The 18,667-nt window shown below is 33.5% G+C and overlaps 2 protein-coding genes across 2 annotated transcripts; one reads left to right on the forward strand and one right to left on the reverse strand.

Annotated features, from left to right (window-relative positions):
• Window positions 1–11,542: 11,542 nt before the first annotated feature.
• Window positions 11,543–12,974, forward strand: LOC106397632. Its single transcript, XM_013838250.3, has one exon. It carries the CDS (start codon window positions 11,824–11,826, stop codon window positions 12,667–12,669), a length of 846 nt encoding a protein of 281 aa, XP_013693704.2. The 5' UTR covers window positions 11,543–11,823; the 3' UTR covers window positions 12,670–12,974.
• A 3,477-nt stretch (window positions 12,975–16,451) lies between these two features.
• LOC106400197 (F-box/kelch-repeat protein At3g04660-like) lies at window positions 16,452–18,518 on the reverse strand. Its single transcript, XM_013840586.3, has one exon. The coding sequence runs from the start codon at window positions 17,768–17,770 to the stop codon at window positions 16,607–16,609; it is 1,164 nt and encodes a 387-aa protein (XP_013696040.2). The 5' UTR covers window positions 17,771–18,518; the 3' UTR covers window positions 16,452–16,606.
• Window positions 18,519–18,667: the final 149 nt, after the last annotated feature.

Raw genomic sequence — 18,667 nt, forward strand, 5'->3', positions numbered from 1 at the left:
ATTTCCCCAACTTTTATCCGGACCTTACAGTGGATTCCCTCATAAATTCGGAATCTCGCTCATGGAATTTACAGGTAATTAGGACTCTTGTGGATCCTGCGGATGCGAAAATAATTGAAAGTATTCCTTTAAGTAGGAATCAGTTTGAGGATAGGAATGGATGGCATTTTACTAAAACTGGAAAATATTCAGTCCAATCAGGCTATCAAGTGGAACGGATTTATCCGGATAAGGAAAAACCACCAGTTTTTTATGGCCCTACAGTGGATATACTTAAAGCTTTCTGTTGGAAAGTTCGGTGTCCCCCAAAAATAAGGCATTTTTTATGGCAACTTCTCTCAGGATGTATATCGGTAATGAAAAACCTCAAGGCAAGAGGGATAAATGGAGATACATTTTGTGCTCGATGCGGAGAGCCTGAAGAATCAATTAACCATGTATTTTTTGAATGTCCACCGGCACGCCAAGTGTGGGCATTATCCAAGATTCCGTCAGCTCCGAATTTTTTTCCTACTTCTTCATTGTTTGCTAATATGGATCATCTATTTTGGAGAGTCCGGCCAAAGATGGATGATCATCAGTTTGCATGGATTTTATGGTATATTTGGAAAGCTCGAAATAACAAAGTTTTCAGTAATTTGGATATGGATCCGAGGGATACTCTTCAATTAGCTGAAATAGAATCATCACTTTGGGCAGAAGCACAGGTGGGAAATGACCCAACGAGAGGGCTTTCGGTACCGATCAATGTTCCCCTAGTGACACAAGGTCGATGGTGTTTTATGGATGGTTCATGGAAGGATAAGGATACGTTCTCAGGACAAGGCTGGTATAGTACTTTACCAGGGTTTGATGGGCTGCTAGGGGCAAGGAATGTAAGGGCATGTCTTTCACCCCTTCATTCGGAGATAGAGGCGTTGATTTGGGCAATGGAATGTATGAAGAATTTAAGACAGTTTCAGGTAACGTTTGCAACGGATTGTTCTCAATTGGTGAAGATGGTTTCGGAACCAGAAGAATGGCCAGCATTCGAAAGCTATTTGGAGGACATAAAGCTTCTCAAAGGAAGTTTCCTCAACTCTGATATAGTTCATGTACCTCGGACAGCGAATCTTCGGGCAGATAGTCTAGCACGCAGTGCTAGGAAACAATCGTCCTTTGTCGTTCACATGGATGCGGAGTTACCGATTTGGTTTACAGAGTCATCATGAGTCTGTAAATTCTTTGCTGTCAAAAAAAAAAAAAAAAAAAGAAGAAAAATGGTGTTAAATATTTATATTTTTTTCAAAAAAACGTTTTTAAAAATCAAAAAACGTTTTTAAAAATCAAAAAACGTTTTTAAAAATCAAAAAACGTTTTTAAAAATCAAAAAACGTTTTTAAAAATCAAAACAAGTTTTTAAAAATCAAAAAACGTTTTTAAAAATAAAAAAAAACGTTTTAAAAAATCAAAAAACGTTTTTAAAAATCAAAAAATGTTCCAAAAAAAACTAAAACAACAATCCTAACTTATATATCCTAAACTATCCATTCAATCCTAAAATGTTCAATCAAACAACCTAAAATCCGAGATCAACTTCCAAAACCCTAAACAATTGAAAAAAAAAAGGTTTGGGATGATTCTTACATGATTTGGGGTTTGGGGAAGAGATAGGAGGGTGAGGAGAGGATTCGCCGGTGAAGAGAGGCCGGAATCGCCGGAGAGTCGCCGAAATCGCCGAAATCGCCGGAGAGTTTTGAGAGAGAGAGAGGCCGCGGAGATAACGAAGAAGAAAGGAGAAGGATTTTTATTTCCGCGGATTCCGACGGACACGGGTTCGTCGGTATTCCGTCGGTATATTTAAAATATACCAAATGCCGATTCGCGAAAATTTTCAAGCGGTTTGGTTCTCCCGGGCTAATTGAAATTCCGACGGAACGTGTCCGTCAGTATTTTCCGACGGACACATTCCGTCGGTATTTTCCGACGGAATTCCGACGACTTAGTGTTTAGGGTGTTCTTTTCAAGTTTCTAAATGCAAAATCCAAACCTTTGATAATATATATAGTATTTGCATAAAGATTTAACAATAAAAATGTTTTATAACACGATTTTACACAACAATATTTTTTGTAGTGTAAGCTTATATAAATATGATTGTATAAGTACATAATGTTAAGATGAGATGTTATGAAAACAATGATATGCATACATAAATATTTTAATGAGTTGTTATATTTGAACGGTTGCGATCTAATACTATACTAAACACTTATTATGTGTTATTTTCATAGTTTTGGCATCTAAATTTATAGATTTTTATGATTGAAACTTTATAGAAAAACATGTCGTCGGTATTTTCCGACGAAATACCGACGACCTTTCCAATTTTCAATGAAACCCGTTGTCGTCGCTATGTCGTCGGTATATTGCGAGGGATTTCCGACGGACCATTAAAAAAAAAAAAAAAAAAAAAAACTAATCAGAATCTTCTGAATCTTCATCAAACTCCCCAACCTCGGCTTCCGGCTCTGAATGTACGACAGCATCATGTCCAAACACAGTCAAATTCTCAACGAGTTGAACATTTTCCAAATCTTCAACTGCCTGGGCGTTGCTGGTAGACTCTGGTTGCAATGGTTCATCATCATCAGAAGTTCCATCCACTCGTCCTCTTGGGTTGATTTGCGTTACAGTAACCCATGGATCGTCTCTGTACGTCACCCGAGGGTAACTGATGTAGCACACCTATACATATCAATTATACAAAGTATTAGTTCAATATATAACATTAATTAATTATATTCGTAAAAAATTATGAATATATTGACATACCTGATCAGCTTGCGAACCAAGAATGAAGGGATCATAATATTGAAGTTTCCGCCGCGAATGAACTGATGTAACACCAAACGCATCAATCTTCACTCCTCTATCTGGGGTGGTGTCATACCAATCACAATAGAATACTACACAACGCAATCCAACCATTCCAGGAAATTGGATTTCCAATATTTCTTTTATGTTGCCGTAGTAGACATCGTCACCAGAAGAAGATGAAACACCAGCATCATATGTTGTCTTAGAATGACCTTTCCTTGTGAATGCATATCCTCGCGTACAAAATTTAGGATATGATTTGACCACATAGTTTGGTCCCTGCACAAATTCGCGTACCCAATCATCGAACACAAGACCTCTGGCCAAACCATCATTCACCTATAAAAAAAAACATATATGATTGCAAAATTAATTAGTTTATATATATTAAATTTAAACTAATCATTTGCATAGGGTAATAGGATATATGACTCACATAACTACGAAGCCACGCAGCAAATCCGTTATCTCTAAGTTGTCGAAGCTCATCTTCTGTTGCATGCCTGTGAGTCATACGCAACTCCACCATATATACACTATATACAAAAATATTATCAATATGAAATAAATTTATTGAATATTAATCTAACAAAAAATAAATAAATAATTTTACCTCTCATATTGTAGAACATCTTCACAGTTGGTGAGCAAATATGTTTGCAAATGAGCGTTCTCAGTGTCCGTAAGTCTCCGCTTCGTGAATTTTCCACTAAGTCGTCCTATTTCCTTGAACATGCTTGGGACAGTAACATGATATGTTGCTCTCTCCCCTCTATCATCATGCCGAGCAGGTCTTCGGTGTTTTGTTTGCACTTCTGGTGGAAAATAATTTTCAGCAAAGATTGCAGTTTCTTCATTGATCACCTGTGCCACTATAGATCCTTCCACCCTGCTTTGATTTTTGACCATCTTCTTCAGATGATGCATATAACGCTCAAAAATATACATCCATCTGTACTGCACAGGACCACCAAGTTCCAATTCTCTTGCGAGATGAATAGCAAGATGTTCCATTACATCAAAGAATGATGGAGGAAATATCTTCTCAAGGTTGCACATGCTGACTGGTGCGTTTGTCTTCAAATTATTAATACCCTCTTCAGTCAATACTCTGCTGCATAAGTCACGGAAAAAAACACTAATCCCTGCAATTGCTTCATGAACATTACGTGGCAATAATGCTGAAAAGGCAAACGGAAGGAGGCGCTGCATAATTACATGACAATCATGACTCTTCAAGCCAGTAAACTTTCCTTCGCTTCTATCAACGCAGTTCCCCAAATTTGATGCATATCCGTCAGGAAATTTCACTTTCTCTGTAATCCAATCAAAGAACTCTTCTTTTCTAGCACCATCTAGCCGATAAATGGGAAAAGGGGCCGTACCGTTCTCATCAACGTGAAGTTCAGAACGATCACAAATATCGACTAAATCCAACCTTGACTTCAAATTATCCTTCGTTTTACCTTGGATGTTAAGGACTGTGTTCATCAGATTATCGAAGAAGTTCTTCTCAATATGCATGACATCTAAATTATGCCGCAATAGATGACTCTCCCAATATGGTAGATCCCAGAAAATACTCTTTTTGTGCCAGTTATGTAGCTCTCCAACCGCATTGACTCGAATGTTTTCATGTCCACCTACATCTGGCGTCCTTTCTGCATCAAAATACCTAAACTACTTCAACAAATCTTTCCCACTAACTTCCTCAGGTGGACCATCAAACACCTGCTTGTTCTTCGTAAACGAAGTCTTACTCCTGCGGTATGGATGATCAGGTGGTAGAAATCGTCTGTGACAGTCAAACCAACACGTTTTCCTTCCGTTCTTTAGTTGGAAAGCATCTGTGTCATCTTGACAATATGGACATGATAGCTTCCCATGTGTTGTCCATCCAGATAACATACCATATGCTGGAAAGTCACTTATTGTCCACATAAGTACTGCCCGCATCTGAAAGTTTTCTTTGCGCGAAACATCGTATGTCTCAAAACCATGCGCCCATAGTTGTTGCAACTCATATATTAGTGGTTGAAGAAACACATCTAGTGATCTTTTAGGATGATCTGGCCCGGGGACTAGAATTGAGAGAAACAAAAACTCTCGTCGCATGCACAAGCTCGGCCGTAAGTTGTACGGTGTCACAATAACTGGCCATAGAGAATACTGCCTTCCATGCTTTCCAAATGGGCTGAAACCATCAGTAGATAATCCAAGATAAACATTTCTTCTCTCTTCCGCAAATTCTGGATATGTTGACTGGAAATGTTTCCAAGCCTTTGCATCTGAAGGATGTCTAATCTCACCATTTGTGGAATGCTCTGCATGCCATCTCATTGCTTTTGCTGTGCGCTCACACTGATACAACCTCTTCAATCTTTCTGTCAAAGGCAAATACCACATTCTTTTGAATGGGATCGGAACTCTTCCCCTCGTCTCCTGATAACGAGGTTTCCCACAAAATTTGCATACATTCCGTGTCTCATCCGCTCTCCAGTAGATCATGCAGTTGTCAATACATACATCTATCACTTCATACGGTAGTTGAAGACCTGCAACAAGTTTCTGAACCTCGTAGTATGAACCCGGTGCAAGGTTATCCTCAGGTAGAATACCTTTGACAAAATCAGTAATCGCATCCATACATTCTTCAGCCAAATTATAGTCTGTCTTAATACCCATTAATCTAGTTGCAGATGATAAGACTGAATGACCATCTCTACAATTTTGATACAAAGGTTGTTTTCCTGCATCCAACATGTCAAAAAATCTCCTAGACTCGGGGTTTGGTTCTTCCCCTCTATAATGATCATGTACCATCTGCTCAGTACCTACACCATAATCTATATCCGTTCTAGATTCTTCTAACCTAATATCAGGCTGAGGTTCACTAACAGGCTGAGGTTCGCTAGTACTACCATATTCATAACCAGTTTCCCCATGAAGGTACCAAACTTTATAATTACGTGAAAACCCTTTCATATACAAATGAGTCCAAACATCAAATTCTTTTATAACCTTATTATTATTGCAAGAAGAGCAGGGACATCTTAACATACCACTTTTTGCATCCGGTTGCTGTTGAACAAGCCTCATGAATTCTCCAATCCCTTGAACGTATTCTTCCGTAAGCAAATTGGTGTTCGGATCCAAATGAGGTTTATCCATCCACGAACGATAATAAACTTCTGAAGACATGATTTTCACGGAATTGTTATGACTAAAGAGAATGAAGAGAGAATGAAGTGTGAATGAGTTGAATGAGGAGGGGTTGTATTTATAGGAAATTGCTTACGGACCTCCGACGACTTTCCGACGAAATTCCGACGGATGTAAAGAAGTCCGTCGGAATTCCGTCGGAATTGTCCAATCCCAAACGGCTATACAACGGTCATACGTATTTGTCGGCAACGGTCACATGGTTCGTCGGAATTCCGTCGGAAAATACCGACGGAATTCCGACGACTTTGCTGTTAATCGGAATGTCGTCGGAATTTCGTCGGAATATACCGACGAACTTCCGACGACTACAACGGTTACATTTTTTATCGGAATGTCGTCGAAAAGTCGTCGGAAAATTCCGACGAACCGTATGTCGTCGGAATTCCGTCGGAAATGGCCGACGGAATTCCGACGACTTCATTTTTTTGGATTTGGTCGGAAATTTGTCAGTATTCCGTCGCAAATGTCCGACGACCTTGGTGTCCGTCGGAAGATCCGTCGGAATTCGGTGTGTTTTCTTGTAGTGTGCTTTGCTACTTTCTTGTTGTCTATTTATATGTGTGAGTGGTTTGTGTTTGTGTGGTAGGTGATGTATGATGCTACCGGTGTAAGATTACATGCGGGTCGCCAAGCTGAGGTTTGATTGGTTTTCATGATGCATTTGAGCTCTAGTATTCTGATCTGTGGTATCCAATTCATTTTCTAGGTTCTCCATCGGATTGTGTTCGAACTTCCGGCAGAACATCCATTGGCTACGAGTCGATGGAATTTAAATTCCATTATTTTAATTGAAAGCATTGGTACATTAGTGGTCTCCATGGTTTCTTAAGGTGTTTCACTTTCTTAATTTAAAAGAAACACTCGTGTTAGAGCACAAAAAAGGACACAGAAAACAATACAATCCTGGCATTATTTTTTATTTTTTTTCTTTGATATTTTTTTTTTAGCATGAGAGTATATACAAAGCTTGTTTCGTCGAACTGCTGATAGAATGACGCAGATCGGAAGATTTTTTGCAATTGTATCTCAGGTTTATTACTTACAAGATATGAGTCCGTTGCGTTGCAACGGGTTTTGTGTGATGTTTTAATTTAATAAAAACTATAAAATAATAAATAATTTTATTATAGTTTTATAATTGTTTTTTGCATATGTTGTTTGAGATTTATTTTATAATTAAAACTCATTTTTACACATAAGTTTAAGTTAATATTTGTATTTTATAGTCATGGTACATAGATGAATTGTTATAAACTTTGTACTTAGGATTAGATAAAATACTATATATCTAAACGTTTAAACTGAATACAACCTGAAATAAGAAATTGAATGAAAAGTAAAAAGAAATGAAAGTCAAATACACCAATCGAGTCAATGACAACATTAATGACAACATTATACATGTTCTTATGTAATAATTTAATGTTTTATTAGATAATTCTTTAAAAATTTATTTTATTAGGATTTTTTTTTAAAAAAGAAAAAATTCTATTTTATAAATCTCGTTTTTATTTACAATTAAAAAAATAATATTAAATACTCTTTTACAATTTTGTTTAAGATTTTAGAAAAAGAAAATTATTATCATATAACCTATTATAATTATCTTCTCTCTAGAATTTCAGAAAAAATAGATTGCTATCAAATAATTATTTTTAGTTACTAATAAAGAAAATTTACATTTCGTATCAATACTAATTTTACACTTCTTTTGTTAATTAAATAAATTTTGGTATCATGTTCATCATCAAATATTCTCTTAAAAATATTATCAAATAATGTTTTATAATTCTCTTTTGGTTACGACTTAAAAATATGATACAATTTTTTTTGTTTAGGATTTTTTATATAAATAAGAAAAAAAACTATCAAATATTCTTGTACATTTTTTTAGGATTTTAGAAAAGGAAATTAATATTACATAATCTTTTACAATTATATTTTTTCTAGGATTTAGAAAAATTAAATTTCTATCAAATAATTATTTCCAGTAAATATTAACTATTTTTAAAAGTTGCCATTTTCAAAATTCATTTTTTCCAATATCACTAATATTTTTTACAAATTTTCTTGTTAACTAAATATTTTTTTACTATCATGTTTAGCATTAATTTTTATAAGTACAAATTACTATTAAATAAAATTTTACAATTCTCTCTGGTCAGGATTTTTTTTTTAAAAAGAAAAAAATATTAATTGGTTAAGATTAGAAAATAATTTTATTTTTTGAAATCTCTTTTATTTAGGATTTTAGGAAAAGAATAAATTATTTTCACATAATGACAGTTTTATTGACACATTCACAATTTTTTTTTTTTAATTGACACATGCCACAATCATATCAGGTGAAATATTTGAAGTTAATTTTGGCTTATATTTTTTTAACACAAAATTATTAAAAAGTAAAATTAGTTAATTATAAGAAAAAGAAGATTATTTTTATATATTTATTTTATTTAGACTTTTAAAAATGAAATTAATTATTTTATAATTAATTTTTCTTTTAAATTTTTATACAACTATTTTATTTTTAATAGAAAAAATTCTGCGTATTATTTATATATTTTTTCTTATACATACAAACACATATTCATCATATTCACACATACTCATGTACAATGACAACATCAAAATATAAAATTATGTTAGCATCATAATCATAAGATGTAATAAGGATAATAAAAGGTTGAGTTGTATCAAGAAATTATAAGAAAATACCGAGGTAATACTCTTCATGTAAATACTATTGTGTTTTGTAAAAATAATATGTAGAAGCTTGAACTTAAATATAGATGTGAAATATTTGTAGCTATTTTTGGTCATACTTTTTTAATATACCAAATTATCTATTAAAAAAGGAAAGTTAGTTACTTTTAAGACAATAATAAGAGTACTTTTGAAATTTTCTTTTAATTAGGCTTTTAAAAAAGTAATATTATTTATTTAAAAGGTAGTTTTTATTCATTTTTTTACTAAATATTTTTTTGTATTTATAGGATTTTACAATTAGTTTTTGTTTAACATTTTTCTTAAAAGTTAATATTTATCTTTTATAATTTCCTATCTTTAGTATCTCTTAAAACAAATATTATAATAAATAATAATAATAAGACTATTAAATAATATTTATAATTAAAAAAAATCGCTATTTATTTTATTTTAGTATATATATTTTTGATTATGAGAAAGTTTAACACATATCACATTTTCAAATATATAACTAACATTGTCACAATCGTGTAAATTAGCAACTTTGAAGAACCAAACTTTTTATAAAAATTCTAACAATAATAATAATAGTAATAATAATAATAATAATAATAATAATAATAATAATAATAAGACTATTAAATAATATTTATAATTATTTTTTAAGAAAAATCATTTTCATTATTTTAGTATATATTTTGATTATGAGATAGTTTAACACATATCACATTTTTAAATATATAACTGACATGTGTCACAATCATGTTAATTAACAATTTTGAATAACCAAGCTCAATATAATATTTTATAATTATATTTTTATTAAAATTTTAGAAAAGGAAAATTATATTAAATAAATTGTTTTCAAATAATATTTTAGGATTTTGGAAAAAGAAAATTTCTAAAATAATTACCACTTAATTTTTTTAAAAAAATATTTTTATTATTAAACAATTTTTAAAAGTAGTTTTTATCAAAATTCGTTTTATGATCTTATTATATATATTTTTTTAATTATTATATATTTAAACACATGTCACAATATTATAAAGAAAATTGTTATCAAATAGTCTTTTGCAATTATCTTTCGATTAGGATTTAAAAAAAAGGAAAATTACTATTAAATAATATTTTAATTATTTTTTAATAAAGTTCGTTTTTTTAATATCTTAATATATATATTTTTAATTATGAGATAGATTAACACATGTCACATTCTTAAAATATATAATTGGCATGTGTCGTGATCATGTTAATTAAAAATTTTGAAGAACAAAACTTTTAGAAAAGAAAAATTATATTAGATAAATGATTTTCAATTTTTTTAAAGATTTTGTAAAAAGAAAATTTCTAAAATAATTACTACTAAATATTAAAAAAAATTAAATGGTTTTCCATTTTTTAAGGATTTTGTAAAAAGAAATTTTTTAAAATAATTACTACTAAATATTTAAATAATTTCTAAAAGTAGTTTTTATCAAAATTCGTTTTTATTATCTTATTATATATATGTTTAATTATTATATATTTAAACATATGTCACAATATTATAAGGAAAATTATTATCAAATAGTTTTTGGCAATTATCTTTTGATTAGGATTTTAAAAATGTAAAATTACTATTAAATAATATTTTAATTACTTGTTAATAAAATTCGTTTTTGTTAATATCTTAGTATATATATTTTTAATTATGAGATAGATTAACACATGTCACAATCTTAAAATATATAATTGTCATGTGTCGCGATCATGTTAATTAGCAACTTTGAAGAACCAAGCTTTATATAATAAGATAGAACCGTCATACTACGGGATGTATTTTGAGTTAAAAAAAAAATATCTCGACTCTGCGATTTTGTATCATTTTTTATTATAATTTAGTATAATCTTATCATTTTTATTCTTTACAATATTCAGTTATCCGTAATTAAATTACGATACTATCATATTTAAGTATTTAACCATGCCAATATCCTATCCTATGTTGAGGCATCCACTCCACCCATCTGACAAGTCTAATAAACATTGGCACTGGCACTCAACTCAAAGTGTTCAAAGAAGAGTCGATATATAATATTACAGGTAACTGCTGGGGGTCTTTTTTTATTAAAGGAGAAACGAATCACTCTCGGTAAGCATAACATACTGAAAATAACTATCGAATCTCCTCAGCCAACCTACTTCATCGCCAAAAACACACACATTGATCCCTGCATTGATCCCGAAAGCTAAGCTATATTCACTATCAGTACAACCAGGCAGGAAAATAATAGTTTTACAAAAAAAAGAAGCAGGAAAATAATAAATACGACTACAAACGGCAAATTAACACAATGTTATCACTGAACATATGGTTGTTCATTCTTATATTTAGCGAAAAACAAATTTGTTCTTGAATACTCAAAAGTTCCTGCTCAAAAATTTTAAAAACGAAAAAAAATAATTCTTTATAAAAAAATGTGATTTCTTATGAATGTTTTTTTTATTCTTATGAATGTTACAAAAAAAAAAAATTTCCTGTTATTTCTTTTGTTCACTACTCAAAGCTTTAGAGCATTTCGAGATGAGTCCTAGACAAAATATTTCAGAACAAAGAAAAGAAAAATATGAAAAAACTTGAAGGAGGAGAAGTAGCATGAAAGAGGCGATAAGCAAGTTGTTGTTTGAGAACTTCAAGTTGTAGTACATATTTAAGAATCTCATATGACCATATATCCATATCTAATTGGATTACTCTTTAAAAAAATAATTATAAAATTAAAATATCTTAAACTAAGAATATTTTTCTGTTTTTGAGTATCGACAGATAAGGTTGTTCTTATAGTTTCAAGCAGAGATGACATGTTGCAGCAGGTTACATGACGAAGTCAGCACTCGGAACGTCGCGTTTACTGAAATCGTCAAAAAGGAATATGTTTGCCGTCCAAAAAGTATAAAATAAAGGACGTGAGGCATACGCGCTAGATCAGAGCCGTAAGGAAAAAAAAAACAATAGGAGAAGAGTAAACAAAACATGAAAAGTACGCTATGACGACGACCATGACTCACTCTGTCTCTTCTTCTTCTTCTTCAGAATCTAATAAAACCAAAAAAAAAAAAACAATTAATCAACGCAGCATAGAAAAAGCTCTCTTCATCGACCAAGTCTCTATAAAGCATCGTGGCGTTCGTTTAGTTCAAAAGAACACAGCCATGAGAACAAAGAACAAAGGTAAAGTGCACCCATCTCCTTCCCCGCTTCCACCATTGTCTTCTTCTTCAAAAGGAGACGACTGTCTCTCTGTCCTGAAGCTTCTCCCCGCCGTGATTCTCGTTCTCGTCTCCGATCTCTCCCCAGAAGATAAACAAGTCCTTGCTTACTTAATCACTAGGTCACTCAAAACCACCACCACCACCACCGTGAACGCCGGAGGAAGAAGAAGCTGTTGCGATTCGAAGAACAAGAAATCAAGGACTCATCATAAAGCTCCCGATTTCGATTGTGAATGTTTCGATTGCTACACGAGTTACTGGTTTAGATGGGACTCTTCCCCTAACCGTGAGCTCATCCACCAGATCATCGAAGCTTTCGAAGATCATCTCGAGAATAATAATAGCTCCGCTGCCTCCCAGAAATCAAACGGTAAGAAGAAGAAGAAGGATAAATCAAGTCGTCGCCGTGGTGTCGAAGAATCACCGATTGCTAGCGAAATCACGGAGCCCGTGGTTGTGCCGCCTTGCGATGAAGTGAAATCACCGGAAAAGTCAACAGAAATGTTGAGTTTGCCGGTGGCGGCGGCGCCTGGGCACAAGGGTTTGGCGTGGAAAGTGTTACCGGACGTGATGGGTTTATTCAATTCGCGTTTTTGGAGGCTTTGGAATCCGAACGCGTAGATGCATATCTTCGGCTCGAAACAAATGCTGGTTTTTTTTTTTGTTTTGGAATCCAAAACAAAGCTTAATGCTTTTTATATGAAATATTTGAATAGAACACACCTAGTTATGTTGGTTGTATAATACTGAAATGATGATAAAACATATGTTGCTGTATATACTTTTTCCTTTCTTTCTTTTTTTGAATAAAATGCAGCAGGCATCTTATGTAAATCTATTACTGTTTTATTCCTTCTTGAGAAAGCATCTTCAATTTTCTCAAGAGTTGGTAATTGGTTTTAGAGCTCTGAAACTTTATGATTCTCTTCAGGTTTTGTAGGTTCTATTTGTTCCATTGGGTTGGTGTGGTAACACCCCCCTCACTCTCTACTTGAGTTACAACAACTACTTCTTTTAGAAATTCATATCTATTTTTGCTTATGAACAAAGTTACAGAGGGATTACCTAGGTACATAAGTTTCAGAAGGTGGACCAGACATTTGTGGATTTACATTGTTGTGTTTAATTTTTGGGAATTTTTAAAGTGGACATCTTTTAAACAAAACTAACAGAATAGTCGTGTCTTTGTGCAATGAAAATTTTGCGCCAGAAAATAAAGTTGGATGGTAAAAGAGCCTGAAGAAGGTGAGTTTCTGGTGGAAACTGAAATCACATCAAGAACGATCTTGTATACTAGATTATAGAGGAACAAATGCCAAACTATACAGCCAAAAACAGCGTGGATTCAAGTATTTCTTTGCAATGTGGTGTTTAATATTTGGGATTTTGAAAGAAAAAAATCTACATTATAATAGGCATCACAACTGATGCGACACGTCAGCGATATGTGGGTTTCATTTTTAAAAATTGTGAAAAAATGTCAAGTATGTGACTCGAATCCGGGTTATTGAGATCTAAACAACAACATTTATACCACTGAGCTAAATGATACTTTGTACATTGATTACCGAAACTAATATATATTTATCAAAGATTTCTTATAGTAGATCACACACATAACTGTAATGTTTCAATACTCACGTGTAACTTTGATCATCGAAACCTATTTAGTAAAATCCGCATTCTGGCCCAATAAAACTTATAAGTGGGCTAAATCTCTTTTGTATGTATCTAGGATTTTTATAGTACTCTGTCTCCACCGATAAACCGAAGCGTTACCCTTTTAGCTTATCAAAAAAAATTCTGAAACTTTTCATCTTCACCTCTCTATATCTCCAACGATCAGTTATGGTACCGTTTCACCTCTGAAACGATCCGTCTCAGTATATATAATTCCTCAAACAAACCTTGAGACTCATATCTCTTATTAAATTACTCCTAAATTGAACTGTCACAACTTTTAGCCAACCTTCGAAGATGTCAGCCTACAGTGTTGTTGTTGCTTAATCGGTCGTTGTCCCCGCCACCTTTCTCCGCCTAGAACATAGTACCCAGGAAAAGGTATTGACAATTTGACTTTCTATGGAATACTATATACCATATTTGTTTAATCAATATTCAAGCTATCAGTTTTAATACTTTAACCGTATGTTTCTCTGGGCAGAATTCCGAGATCCATGGTTCTACTTCTATCCCAGTTCGTGTGAATCACTACCATCCATCGCTACGATAGGGGGTCGATCGTGAAAGTTGATTGATCGCTTTGAAGTTGTCCGATTAACTAATATGATGTAAACTATGTTCTGATGGGCTATAACGGAAAGTTATTTGGTTGCTAGGACTAACAGAGGCTGCAAGGCTGGGTACGTCTCAGGCGGAGCTGAAGGACGGTACAACTAGAGCGCCTATTGTCCGGGTTTTTTCGTGCCAATGTGCTATGGAACTTAAGCCTTCCTAGGAGAATCCAGATCACTTCGAAACGTCGGCTGTCATTTTCAACAGGTACCACCAAGATGTAAATTTTTTTATGTTTGTGGTGTGGTTCGACTCAAGATTGAAACTTTTGCTGATGAAATAATGATTTTGTGGATGCATGTCAATTAGATTTACGAGGCTACAAACTGTTCACTGTACATTGGCAGGGAAAAAATGGCTATGTATGGTTCAGTTGTAACACCGGTGTGGTGCAATGGGGATGGACATGGTAACCAAAGGTGTGCATAATGTTATTGAGTTCCTCAGCGAAGATTCCCCTGACATGGATGTGATCGGAATCTCTGGTGAATTCCTTTTGTATGTTATTGGTTTGATTTTAAAACAATACCTTTTAGCTTAGTGTCATCTTGAGACTTAAAAACTTAAAATTTATTGGTCAGATAACTTCTTCTCCGACATTAACAAACCTGCTGCGGTGAACTGCATCGAGGGACATGGCAGTAATTAGAAGAGAGAGATAGGGAACAAGGTGTTGAAAACGAGTGTGTCTGGCTTGGTGGAGCTCAATATACTCAAAAACCTCACCGTCTATGTTGTTGCAGGCTCTCTACGTCGATTCAAATCTCATGCCAGCAACATAGTGTTTGATGTATTCATAGCTACTTGCCAAGATCCAGCCCAAAACATGGAGAGCTCTCAAATTGATGGAAGCCATTAATAGCAGTCACCGTACCTTCACTATCTCCACCATCACTGAAGATACCATCATAGAGAACCATGGCAAAGTTGTCTAATTTTACTTGTCATCACGTTCATGTATTTCAGGAGCACAGTGAGAACATTCTTCCAAGCAGTGAAGGTGACGTAGGATTGGCAGCATCATCGGGCCCGTCTGTTTTGGGGGACAAGGTCGATGAGAAATGTGTTGCAGCAGATCCTCCAGAGATTTCAGACGCTCAGAACAACCGCAAGCGCTGCCGTGAGTGATTAGAAATATCTATTATATTCCTATCAGCCCGTCAACGTCTTTTCTATTCATTTTTAAAAACTGCTATTATCTTTGTTTTCCATCATAAACTTTAGATATTTTTTCCCTTGCATGTTTTCTCTGTTCGGAGATTTTATTTCTATTTTGGATTATTAATGAAACATCGACGGGTTCTAACTCATACAAGATTTGTCAGTGGTGTATTTTTTTGGTTTATCTATTTCTAATATTTTTTTGGTCCACCATAAACTATTTTTAACAAAGTTAAGTAAAACTCTAAAAATAAAATAATTTTGCAACCGTATAATTTTATAAATTTTTCTAGAGTTACTAATTTTTTTTAAAAAAATAGTTTATTACAATTCTATATTTTGAAATTAATTTAGGTAAAATAAGAAAATAATTTAATTTATTGTTCGGTAAATTGTTTAATTTTTTGAATTCAAATTTTATATTTTGTTCCTTACACTATTTGTTTTATATAATAACAACTACCTAAGTAAATACTAAACAACTTCATAAACTTTATCTTTTGTAAGCTAATGGTTGATCAAATCATTACGAAAATAATGCATATGAATTCGCCGGTCATTCTTATATCAACTTAATCAAACTTTGTGACTTCCAAGTGTTATGTTCATCACCATTATATACAACACGGAAAAACAAAATGGAAAAATAAACGACAAAATCTCGTACACAAAACTACACAACGATCAATAACTTGTCCGGCTCCGCGCTTGCGCGGGGGCTATACCCCTAGTAATAATAATAATTGGGATTTTGCAAGGTGAACCTCTTAAAAACAAATTAACAGAATTGATTTTACAATTCGAGTACGAACAATCTTGTATACTAGATTATACAGGAACCAAGTGATGATATGAAGATCTCTGTAGCCAACACAAAACTCTTTATAATCACTCAAAATATAAATTAAAAAAAAAAAACTGAAGCTTGTTAGCTCCAGACAAAACCAAAACTTTAAACAATTCATACATGCATATATATATATATATATATATATATATATATATATATATATATATATATATAATCCACAATCATACAAAGTAATTGATGAAAAGACTGAACATATTGTTTTATCAGGTGTCACAATTACAGTAATAAGGATTAACATACCTTTGGCAGAACCATACAACTCTCTACATGATCGAAAAAGATTTGGATATTATGACGAGAGGCCCCTCCCATTCCATGAATCGCAATTTCTCTGACCTTTTTTGACTTGGGATCGAAACAAACAAAAAAGAACGGAGGGGATGAGCGCGATGCGAATATCATCTCCCCAGTACCAAGTATACCCATGAACACGAGGTCACGAAACCTTCCAAAAAAATCTATCGACAGAGGAGGAACCACAAAATTTTTTGACCATACTTCTTTGTTGGCATCTTCCAGAACCCATAGGTCAACGTTGCGGTTATATGCCTGATGCGCTATGGTTACCTTTCCAGCGTGATTCACCAGCTCACCATACTGTTGAAGCATCTGATCCTCAGGTAGCTTAGTAACATTAAACTCTTCAGAACTCAGATCAAAGCTCATTAGAGATCTTTTTTTCTGGTAAGTAGCTAAATAATACATGAACCCATCCTTGTATATCCCTTTACATCCAGAGTTATGACGATGTGGATACTCACACTCGATCATTCTCCATTTTTCTTTAGCTCCTAGAGTGATCACTTGATGCTCCTCCGACACAATATCCTCCCAGGGCACAGCATTACCATTACGAGACATGTGGCTACGTTTAAGTACCACCGTCATGCACAACACTTTGTATACATCATTAACTGGATCATATCCAAAAACAGACAATATATCTTGCCTCCTCGTTTTGACTCTAGGTAACGATACGAACTGACCCGTACTAGGGTTTCCGACAATCATCTTGGTAAAGTCCCGACCGCAGATCAAGCCGCGAACAGGTGGAGTAAATTCATACAGTACATCGGGTTCCATTTCATAACTAACCATGTAATGATTATACGGATGGTCTTGAGACAAGGATTGAAAGAGCTGCATCTGCATGTATCCGCCACGGTGCAGTGAGATAAGATAACGTGGCTGAGTTAAAGATCGGGTCATGTACCACTGGATGAACTTTTTGTCGAGGATTATCGATGACGATTCTTTAGAAGCGAAATGGAGCCTGGCTATGGATCTCGGCCGCAGTTTCATGAGAATCTCTATGATCATGTCATTAGCAAGGTTCGTAAACGGATCGTTTACAATCCTTTCGTCTTGATTCTTAGACCTCTTTACCCTTTTCATGATTGTTTTCAGCTCTGCCTCTCACTGTTGGATTCTTTTGACTCTTAACCCTAATATTTTTCTTAAACCTAGAGATAACTTTTATATATACCAGTAGATATGTGGGCCAAGATCCAAATAATTCTCTAAAGATCTAAACCGACTAGTAATCCAAACTTGTTTTTCTAAATGAGCCGAGCTAGGTTTCAAATGTATGGGTCGAGACCCAAATAATCTTCTAAAGTTCGAAACTCACTAGTAATTCGAACATGTTTTCCTAAATGAGGCAAGTAAAGTTTCAAAGATGTATGGGCCGAAACCCAAATAATTCTTAAAATGTCAAAGCCAACTTGTAATTCAAATCTATTTTTTTCTAAATGAGGCAAACAAAGTTTCATTTCACATGACTAATCAAATAAAAATTTAGTTTCTAATAGAAATGAAATCTTGAACCGACGAATATATATTTTATCCCAAATTCGTCTTTTACCACTATGCTACCACCGTCACTATGCCGACAATACCAATTCCTCGACGTGTTAATGCTTTATAGATTTGTAAATAAAACCTCATATTTTGAAAATGTAACATAAAAATACTCTTCATTATTATGTGAATGGAAATCCTTAAACCATATTTAGTGGCAGTATCTAATAAAGTTTCTAGTGATTACATAATTAGAAAAATTAATCTAAAAATAGAAAGAAATGAAAGACTATCTCTCTCCTAAAACTTTCTTACTCTGCCAGCGGTTTAATATTTAGTTAGTGGCTTGTTTTTTCCGAGGAAATAAAAATAGTTTCCTTTATTTTTTAAGTTACTACGAGAGATTATGAACTCTAATGATGCTCTAAGAGTTACAATTGTTTAAAAGGCAGTCGTACAATTGAAAAAAAAAAACTATTTTGTTATTTCTTT

The sequence above is a fragment of the Brassica napus genome, chromosome C5 (assembly GCF_020379485.1).
Source record: "Brassica napus cultivar Da-Ae chromosome C5, Da-Ae, whole genome shotgun sequence".
NCBI classification, from domain to species: domain Eukaryota; kingdom Viridiplantae; phylum Streptophyta; class Magnoliopsida; order Brassicales; family Brassicaceae; genus Brassica; species Brassica napus.